We start from the raw sequence: 10,744 nt of genomic DNA, 5'->3' as shown, positions 1-10,744 counted from the left end.
TATTTACTATTTTTGTTGCACATGCTTTCATCCTTTGCTTCTTTAAAGAATTTGAAATATTTTATGATAAAACAAATTCTTTCAATGGAAATACTTTAGGACAGTAGTTTGAATAATTATTAATGAGATTATTTTAAATTTTATCCAAAAAGTAAAATTTTGAAATTCTTTATATTTCACTCTTTCCCAAATTCATGTTACTTTTCATATTTTTATCTTCAACTCATTGGTTTTTCTTCAATTTAAATGTCGGATTAAGTGAGCGGTCATATAAAGATCTTAACTATATGTTTTCTTTAAACTCACACTATTTAAGGTCATTATTCAAAAAAAAAAAAAACACATATACACATAAGCAAGACTAAGATATAAAAAAAAACCATAAAATATATTAACATATCACGCATTACACATAATTCATGTGTAATAATTAAATAAAACATTCAAGATTTACACTTGATCATCAGATTATGATCTTCTACTACTCTACACTACATAACAATCCATCTTTACTTGAGATTGATGTTATTGAGAGCGTCAGGATAAACTCCAGATTAACTTTATACATTCATACAACAACAACAATACAAGACACCACTATGTAACCCCTCAACGAGGATCATGGAATTACGTTCATCAATACCATTCACATCCCAACAAGAACAAAGATCTCCCACACTATTCCCCAAAACCTTCTTTGGGCTTCAATGAACAAACTCAACCCTGACAAAAATGAATCAGCAAAACTATCAAATATTAAATAAAGTAATATAACATTAAAACATACATGATCGTTGTTGTATTTCCTAAATTCATTACGTTGTTTGTCCACGCCTTTACAAAGTATGTATTGTATGAAATGATCCAAGTATTATTAACATATTCAAAAAATAAAGGCCATGAACAATAAGTGTATTCAAGGCGATTAACATAGTCACCAAACATAGACTGATCTTCACAATCCATTATGTTCTCCTATGCTTCCATTACCACATCCTCCTACGACACAATCAACTAACATTTTTCACATCGCTTTGACATTTTCGAGAATATGGAAGTGACATAACAATTGATATAAGTCAGGAAACACATTGTCGATGAAATTCATCAAAGACAAGTCTTTATCGCTGACTATGACTTGTGAACTGTCCTCAGATGTCAGAAATAAACCTCTCAACCTTTCAAGAACCCAAGTGAAATTATTTTGTCGTTCACTTGATAAGAATGCAAATGTCGCTTAGTAGGTTAACCTAGTAGATTTCACACTAATAATCTCTAGCAACGACAACTAATGTTTATTTGTTTTGTAAGTTGAATCCATCAATAAAACAATATTAAATGCATTCAATAATTTGATTGTATCGGGATGTGTCTTGAAGAGGTCACTAAAAACCTCATATTCCTCCACACATCCACTCTAATGAATGTAGTTGTCACGATCCAACATCATCATCAATTGTTGTAGCTTAGTTCTTAACCCTCTCAATGACCATTTATATGTATACCTTGCTGTGTAAACTTGTTTTATTGTAGTGACATTACAATCATTATTTTCTTTACGAGTCAACAGAATATTTCCAAGTATTAATTGTGTTTTAGTCATATAAACAAGTATTGTTTGTTCACTAGGATACCTACCAACAAAAGGATGACCTACTAAAGTTTCTACCAAATTGTGGTTATGGTATCCACATATCACTTGCAATACCCACCATTCACCATTACAAGATGGTTTGCCCCTTAACTTGAAAAGACACTCACATTTTCGGGTGTCGTATGTACTAGGCTACATAGCCGTTTTGTATTTTCTATATTTTCCACCTCTTTTACATCATAACAATACAAAGTCATCCTTCCAGGTTGACTCGTAGCTTTATCTGATCTTTATAGTTGTCACAACAAATCCAACATCATGTGCAATTATTCCCACTCATTCAATTAAGTTTTCACGAGAGGAAAATATTTTATTTGTTGTATAATGATTTGTCAAATATCTTTCGACAATCTTATTTATAAAAGGCAAAAATTCTAGTAGCATGCTAGAGTTTATTTGAGAATTCATCCCCTAAGGATATTCTTCCATTTAGACTATAATTACCTATAACATAAAATCCATTCCTCAATATTTATAATTATAACATTTTAATTTTTTTAAATCATAAAAAAACAAAATAAAAAACTAATACAATAAATTCAACGTTTATAATTAAACTGTGAAATAAAAAACTAATACAATAAATTAAATATTTATAAATAATATAATAAACTTAAAAAAAAATCAAAATAATAATACTTAAAACTACCGGAAAAATTACTTAAATTTTTCATATGAATTTTAAATACCAATTTTTTAATAAATTAAAAAAATCATGCAAATTATTTTATTCAAAAATTTAAGAAAATAAAAAACTAGTACAATAAAATAAACATTTATAATAAATTATAAAATTATATTTGAAAAATCACAAATCAAATATCGAAATCCGAATGATCCTCCATTGGATCTCGAAATTCGATTTTTTTTTTCTTATTGGATATCGAAATCCAATACATGGTTTTTGACTCTTGGATGTTGAAATCTGATGAAGAACAAATCAAATTTTGATATCCAATCGGAGTATGATATCTGACTGAGTCATCATCAAATTTTGAAATCCGATTAAGACATGTGAGCTTTGTAATAAATTCATGCACATGTTTGACGCAAAAAACTTGAAAAGAAATCACTCTCCCGACTTCAATGACAACCACCAACACAACAAAACCTCCACCGTGTAACTATAACACTTCTCAATGAACAATCTCTCTCAAATATTTCTCAAGGATCACCACAAAGTAGAAAATAAAAGAGGGTGCAAGGGAGATAACAAAAATGAAATGGGGTGTCGGGAGAGAAATATATAAAGTTTGGGGTTAAATATGTTTTTAGTCCCTATACTTTGAAGCTATTTTGGTTTTAGTCCATTTTCAAACTAAGGTACAATTTAGTTCTTCAACTTTAGAAAACTCTAATTTTAGTCCTTTTTACCAATTTTTTTTTTAATTTTATTTGTTGTTTCAAACGCGTTTCTTAACTAACATTGAAGCAAAAATGTGTCAAACAGGGTAAACAATCCAAATGCTATGATGAAACATGCTTGAAACAACAAATAAAGTTAAAAATATTTGTTAAAAAGGATTAAAACCAGAGTTTTTTAAAGTTGGAGGACTAAATTGTACTTTAATTTGAAAATGGACTAAAACCAAAACCGTCCCTATAGGGATTAAAAACATATTTAACCCTAAACTTTGACATTCATTCAATGGAGTTCGGTCAACCACTAGAAAATTTACTTCACACCAACCTCATTAATCAGAGGATTTTTGTCGAAATTAGTAATGCAGAAAGAAACCTTGGAGATGCAAAGTGAAACGTTCTCACAATAAACAGAAATGCAAAAGTAGCTCATATTAATAAATTTTTAGACAATAATTTTAGAAAAAATATACTCACTACTCATACGATGATTTAATGACAAAAATATCAATAAAAAATAAATGAAATACTAAATTCAGATAATTTTTAGAAAAAAAGGCATAATTTATAAATTTATTGGAACTAAAAGGAAAAAAAAAAAGTCTATTCAATCTTTAACGCGTCACTTTATAAAAAGCTCTTCATTTAATGGATATCAGTTAATAGTAATAACAGAATTAAAAAAAAAGTGATGAAGAAATGGACGAAAAAAAATATTGGCAACTATAAAATATTTTTTGTAAATTTATATGGGAGAAAAAAAATGATTTAAGTTGTAAAAATAATATTTTGGAGGAGAAAGAAATGTTGGGAGTGTAACGAGCAATTGCCAAGAAAACTCTTCGTCTTCTTGTTTGGCCCAATTTATTCCTTCTTTCTTTTGCTCAGAAAATTTATCTGCATTCCTTTTTATAACAGCGTTTGGTTCCGGACATATTTGAAAACCGAAAACCGCGTTTTGTGTCTGCAACATCAAACACACCCTTGTTCGTTCTGTTCTGCACTCTCGCTCTTCGCCGTTCGCCGTTCGCGTCAGCCATGTCCGACGGCCATCTCTTCAACAACATCACCCTCGGAGGCCGCGGAGGCACTGTAATCTCTCTCACACGATTTTTCTTCTTCTTTCTATCCTTCGTTTCTTTGTTTTTTCCCAAACCCTAGGGTTTTAGTTTTGCTTCGTTCAAGTGTGCTTTTGCTTTCAACCTCTCGATTTCACTTAGCTTTTGTCAGTGAGATTTGTAGGGCTGTCAAGTGGTTAGATAGCTTATATCAGGGTTTTGTTCTGCGTTTTCTTTTCTTATGTTTTAAACCCTAATTACTATTGTTACAATTGACGTAGTGTTGTTGTAGGAGATTATTTATTTGTTATAGAAATTCCTTAAAATTTTACTTGTTTCTTTAGTACTGACTAGGGTGGGATGTTTGTGTATCAGTGGTTTTTGTTGCGCTCTTAAATCCCCAAGGAAGTGTTGCTTTTCTGAGTAGATGAAAACTGGGACAATAGAAAAAAGGGTTTTAAATTGCAGCTGTGGCTGCTGTTTTATCGCGGTTCTTATATTGTGTGGGAAATTTAGGGCAAACATGCTTGTTGTAGTCCTTGATATCGTGGGAGTCACGGAAAAATATGCTTATTGCGGTTTCTGGTATTGTGGGAAAGTACTGACAGACATAGTTTATTTAGTGGCAATTGTGGTCGTGGAGGTCGTGGAGATCCCAATCAACGACAATTGTAGTTGTGGAGACCCCAGAACCTTAACACCCAAAACATCTGTTATGCACATTTTCTCAAAAACCTTGATGGAAAATAGACAATCCACCAAAAAGGTTTTCTTTGTGTCATGTTTCTAGTTGTACCAAGCAGTTGAAAAGTTGTTTTCGTTACAAATTTTATACTTGTACCAGTAAGTATTGGGTTGTGTTATGTGCTGTTTATGTAACATATTCAGGAATGAACTGAATATGCTGGGCATATACCCTACTCAGAGTTGTGCTGCCTGTCCCATGTGTAGTTTTTGTCTATTTCGTGTTATTTCAATGAAAAATTAATGATAGTTGTAGTTGAAGAACTAAAAATTTTCAGTGAGTGAGACTGAAATTAGCCCATGGCGATGTAACACTTCTTTTTGTGTAATTGGGTTGCAGAATCCTGGGCAGATAAGGATTTATGCTGGAGGAATTATATGGAAGAGACAGGGTGGCGGTAAATTAATTGAAGTTGATAAATCTGACATAATGGGGGTGACATGGATGAAGGTTCCAAGGACTAACCAACTTGGGGTTCAAATCAAAGATGGGTTGTACTACAAGTTCACAGGATTTCGCGACCAGGTTACTTTCTCTACCTCTTTAAATGTGCATTGTCGTACAGTAGTCATTGAAAAAAGAATTCAAACTTCTGGTTTGGTTTTCTTGTACTTCGATCAATTTGTTAACACTTTTGAAGATCTGAATTTTGAGAATCTGGGCTTGAATTTCTATCAAATGCTGGTTCTGAATTTCTTAGGTTGTTATTTTATAATATTTTGCAGGATGTTGTAAGTTTGACCAATTTTTTTCAAAACACCTGTGGAATATCAGTAGAGGAGAAACAGCTTTCTGTTAGCGGACGTAATTGGGGAGAAGTTGATCTAAATGGTTAGTGTCTTAGTGATAATATTACACGAACTGACTTATGTGTTGTAGCTTGTAACTGACCTTCTGTGCATGATGTGTCACGAATAACTCCAACATTACTCTTTGTCATCCTTAGTTGCTATAATTTTAGTGTTTGGGAAAAAAAATTACTGTTCTGTTTGATAGCACATGAGTAAATGGTATGTAATATCCCTACCACAGGGTTGAGCTCTCTTAATTTGAAAGAAATTCAGTTGATATCATCCAGTCTGTTCCTGTATAGCATTGGTTTTTCTTGTATACTTATTATGTGCTGTTGCTTTTTCCCCTCCTCAATTTGCAGTTGCTTCGTTTCATTTTAATGTACTTAAATGTCAAATGCATTAATGCACCCTTACTTCCACTTGGTAATCACGTTAAGTGCAATTTTTTAAGTGAAAAATAGTTGTTAAGAGAAGGAAGTGGTTTTATTTGTATGTGTATGACTGTATGTGTTTGGAAGGTGAGGGTGGTGGTTGACTTCTCAAGGAGAAACTTTATCTCATTCTTGTTTTCTTCTTTTGTAAATCAAATCCTGCTGAATAACTTGACTTGACTTCTTTTGTAATTATGCTACTAACTGAGTAGTGGATGTACTTATGTTTCTGTTTGCATTTCAGGAAATATGCTGGCTTTTATGGTTGGTTCAAAGCAAGCCTTTGAAGTGTCTTTAGCAGACGTCTCTCAAACACAGCTTCAAGGGAAGAATGATGTGATCTTGGAGTTTCACGTGGATGACACGACTGGAGCTAATGAGGTATATGTATACTTTCATTCACTTATATAGTTTTGCATGCTTAAGCAAATTCATAGAGTTTTGTCAAACTGGCAGCTTTTTTGCAACAAAATTGTTTTCATTCATCTGTTGGCTTTTACAGTATTAGGTTCAATTTGATTGTGAAATTTCTATGGTCTAATGTAGTTTATGTTGTGATCTCAGAAAGATTCATTGATGGAGATAAGTTTCCATATACCGAATTCCAACACCCAGTTTGTTGGTGATGAAAATCGTCCTCCTGCTCAGGTGAGTTTGTTCATAGATATAAAAGATTCCACGTTATAATAATTTCTAGGTTAACTGACATTTAATATCAGGTTTTCCGTGACAAAATAATGTCTATGGCTGATGTTGGTGCTGGAGGTGAAGATGCTGTTGTTACCTTTGAGGGTATTGCAATCCTTACACCAAGGTAATGTATTAAAATGCACATAAAATTATTTTGCAAGCATTTTTGGCACGGTTTTCTTTTTATATTTAATATTTTTGTCCATTAACAGAAGTTTTTGCTTTTATGCAGGGGACGATACAGTGTTGAGTTACACATGTCATTCCTTCGGCTTCAGGGACAAGCTAATGATTTCAAAATTCAGTATAGCAGTGTGGTTCGCCTATTTTTGCTTCCTAAGGTTCATTCCCGGGTCTTGTGATATTTGTTTTCATATTAAGTGATTAAGGATGAATAATGTCATCATCCAACCATGTCTTTAAATCACTGCTTTTCTTTGGACCTTTTTAAATTTGCTGACAATTTCTCATGTATCTGTAGTCTAATCAACCACATACCTTCGTTATCATTAGCCTTGACCCCCCTATTCGGAAGGGACAAACTTTGTACCCTCATATTGTGATGCAGGTTTGCTCAATGGTTTTTGGTTTTCCAAGTTGAGATTTGGATTTTACATGCTTCTAACATTGTTTTGCTAATTTCTGTGTAGTTTGAAACTGATTATGTTGTTCAAAGTGAATTGGCAATAACCGAAGATCTTTATAACACAAAGTATAAGGATAAATTGGAGCTGTCTTATAAGGTATTTTGGTTAAACTGTTGATAATTGATTCATGCATCTGTACAACCCTTGAGATTCCACTCTTCAAGGATTTTTGGAAAAATGGAAAAAGGGCATCTTGCATATTTTACATGATTGAGTGATGCATGCTTTTTGTAACTTTCTGCATATTGTGTGGTTGCTGACGTATTTCATTTTCAATTCAATAATCAGGGACTTATTCATGAAGTGTTCACCACAATATTACGAGGGTTGTCAGGTGCCAAAGTGACTAAGCCTGGAAAATTTAGGAGTTGTCAAGATGGTTATGCAGTGAAATCATCTTTGAAAGCTGAAGATGGAATTCTGTATCCTCTTGAGAAGAGCTTCTTCTTTCTGCCTAAACCTCCCACTCTAATTCTTCATGAAGAGGTAAGGATTGACTTTGATGACATGATCAAATGTCAATTACTGGTTCATATTGGATATGATATTGTGCAAAATGGAGGTTTTAATGGTTGATCTTTCCTATCAGATTGACTATGTGGAGTTTGAGAGGCATGCTGCTGGTGGCTCCAATATGCATTATTTTGACCTTCTTATCAGACTGAAATCTGAACAAGAGCATCTATTCCGCAATATTCAGAGAAATGAGTACCACAATCTGTATGAATTTATCAGGTAAATGTTATACCATTCCCATTGCCTAATTTTACATACAACTGATTGTCATATAAACAATTTGTTTTGGCCTGCACATGCAGTTCAAAGGGCTTGAAAATTATGAATTTGGGAGATGCCCAACCCACTGTTGGTATTAAGAAGGTTCTTGAGAATGATGATGATGATGCTGTTGATCCACATCTTGAGCGTATTAAAAATGAAGCTGGTGGAGATGAAAGTGACGAGGAGGTGATCGAACAAATCTTATATATAATTTTCATCTTATTTTTAGTTAATGACTAGCATTTAGTAAATTTGTGTTATAGTTTTATAAGCAAGGCGACAACATTAATTTATGGTGACTAACGTCTGAAAATGGTTGGGCATGAAAACTTGAGCAAGCTTATGTTTCAGTTTTTTTTCAATTGTGTTGATTTTTGTGTTTTCTATTGTTTGTGCCTTTCTTCTGTGCTTCTGCTTTTGCACACACACACACACACACATATATAACTTGACTCTATTTAAATTGGTCCACTATGGTGTTTGGGGGCTTAGCTTGGCAGTATTTTCCCGAACTTGTTTCTGTATATATACATTAAATGGTGGTAAATGTCTACAGGATTCCGATTTTGTTGCTGACAAGGATGATGAAGGTTCTCCTACTGATGATTCTGGGGCAGATGATTCCGATGGTAGTGATAGTGGTGATGAGAAAGAGGCAAGTGGTTTTTTGCTTGCCTTTGTTATCTGTGATAATTCTCCACTCTTAAATCTAAGACTCCTCTGACACCTTAATAGTGACCAATTTTCAGAAGCCTGTAAAAAAGGAATCAAAGAAGGACCTGCCTTCTAAGGCGACTACTTCAAAAAAGAAATCTAAAGATGATGAGGATGGAAAGAAGAAAAAACAGAAGAAGAAAAAGGACCCGAATGCACCCAAGAGGGCAATGTCTGGTTTCATGTTCTTTTCTAAATTGGAAAGAGAGGTCTGTGTTCTATCCTGTCATATGGTTTTGGATTTGTGTATAATTTGTCGTTGGGGTACCTCACGTCACTGTTGAGGTAGATCTGTGTACTTAATTTTGATGTAATTGAAATTTTGGGGAGAGTATCAAAGTTTCTCAGGTTGGGTAGAGAAAAAATAATCTTCAACATGCCTTGGTAATCAATAATGTTGAAATCATCCAGCAAAATCTGAAATGAATGCAATTGAGCCTTAATAGGTATTGTTCCGATTTGTCTGAACGCTGAACTCATTCAACGAACTTGGTGTAGCCAAATATGACTTATAGGAAAATTGTTAATTGCTATTTTGATTGATAGAAATTACAAAGTTTACCAGAAACGGTGTCTTGTAAGGAGGGTGGTTTATACAAGTTTAGTTATTGTTACATAATATTTCCTGAAAGTATTTATTTTTTGCAGAATCTAAAGAAAACTAATCCTGGAATTTCATTTACGGACGTGGGAAGAGTACTTGGAGAGAAATGGAAAAAGATGTCAGGTATGGCTGCTGTGTCATTCCTGATCTGAGCTTATTACGTTTATATATAAATCCACTAAACTGTATATTGTTTACCTATTGAATGCACAGCGGATGAGAAGGAACCATACGAGGCAAAAGCACGCGAAGATAAAAAACGTTACAAGGATGAGATCAGTGGCTACAAGAATCCCCAACCTATGAATATTGATTCTGGAAATGACTCTGACAGTTCTTAAGGCTGTTTCTCAACACTGAAAAATCCTGTCAGTTAATGCAGTTCTATAGATACGTGTTATCATCATGCCATGCAATATATTTCTTACGGGTGATGGCATCTACGCACATGCTCCGTAAATTGACAAAAGTTTTTCCTCTTTGAAATGGCTTGATAACTTGTGAATGAGCTCAAGAGTTTTATTCTCTGATGGTTTGCCTGGTTTATCGAAGATAGAGGAAGGACGAGTTTAGTGCGTTGATTAGGTTCCTATGCTTCATTAAATCAGTGGTCTGTGTTTGAGACCCAATTTCCTAATATATTGTGCCTATAAAATGATAGTCCCTTGGGTTTTTGACCCACCGATGTAGGACTTGTAACATATTCACACCTTCAACTTTTGCATGAACAGGGTTTAAATTGTTATATTTAGCTTACTGTATTCATTGCATATTGATCGTGAAAGTCGTCTTGTCTTCTATTTTGTGTATAATCAGGGTTATTAATTACTAGAAGACCTTTTCTCTTTTATTTTTTATACTATTATATTTTGGACAACAATTACTAGTTAAGAAAAATAAATCAAGAATAAAGAATTTTAACATTGAAAGTGCTTACATATTGGAGGTCATTTAAAATATTATTCTCATTTTACTGATATCCATTCAACTTGTAAATTTATGTAATTTTTCGATACAAATATTGATATGAAATCAAAGGATTTGAGCCATAAATACAAGTTTTGAGTGAATGGGAGGAGACTCAAAAGATTAATAACATGTAGGTAGTTTGAGTCAAGTTATTTTGATAGAGATTTATTTATATTATTTAGAAGTGATTCTTTTATTTGGAGTGTTTGTTTACGTGTATGTGTCTATATATATAATTTACTTTTATTTATATTTTAAAGGGTTAAATATGTTTTTAGTTTCTATATTTTAGGGTG

At 33.1% G+C, this 10,744-nt stretch overlaps 1 protein-coding gene across 1 annotated transcript; it reads left to right on the top strand.

Annotated features, from left to right (window-relative positions):
• The first annotated feature begins 3,886 nt into the window (after nt 1–3,886).
• LOC106773709 (FACT complex subunit SSRP1) lies at nt 3,887–10,288 on the top strand. Its single transcript, XM_014660454.2, has 16 exons — nt 3,887–4,108; nt 5,159–5,344; nt 5,545–5,650; nt 6,289–6,425; nt 6,609–6,692; nt 6,764–6,858; nt 6,967–7,075; nt 7,216–7,302; nt 7,385–7,477; nt 7,670–7,867; nt 7,971–8,116; nt 8,200–8,347; nt 8,718–8,816; nt 8,911–9,084; nt 9,524–9,602; nt 9,693–10,288. The coding sequence occupies exons 1-16, from the start codon at nt 4,055–4,057 to the stop codon at nt 9,818–9,820; spliced, it is 1,923 nt and encodes a 640-aa protein (XP_014515940.1). The 5' UTR covers nt 3,887–4,054; the 3' UTR covers nt 9,821–10,288.
• The last annotated feature ends 456 nt before the right edge of the window (nt 10,289–10,744 follow it).

Source organism: Vigna radiata, chromosome 1, assembly GCF_000741045.1.
Source record: "Vigna radiata var. radiata cultivar VC1973A chromosome 1, Vradiata_ver6, whole genome shotgun sequence".
Taxonomy (NCBI): domain Eukaryota; kingdom Viridiplantae; phylum Streptophyta; class Magnoliopsida; order Fabales; family Fabaceae; genus Vigna; species Vigna radiata.
Note: the sequence above shows the minus strand (reverse complement) of the source record. Positions and strands in the feature narration are given on the sequence as shown.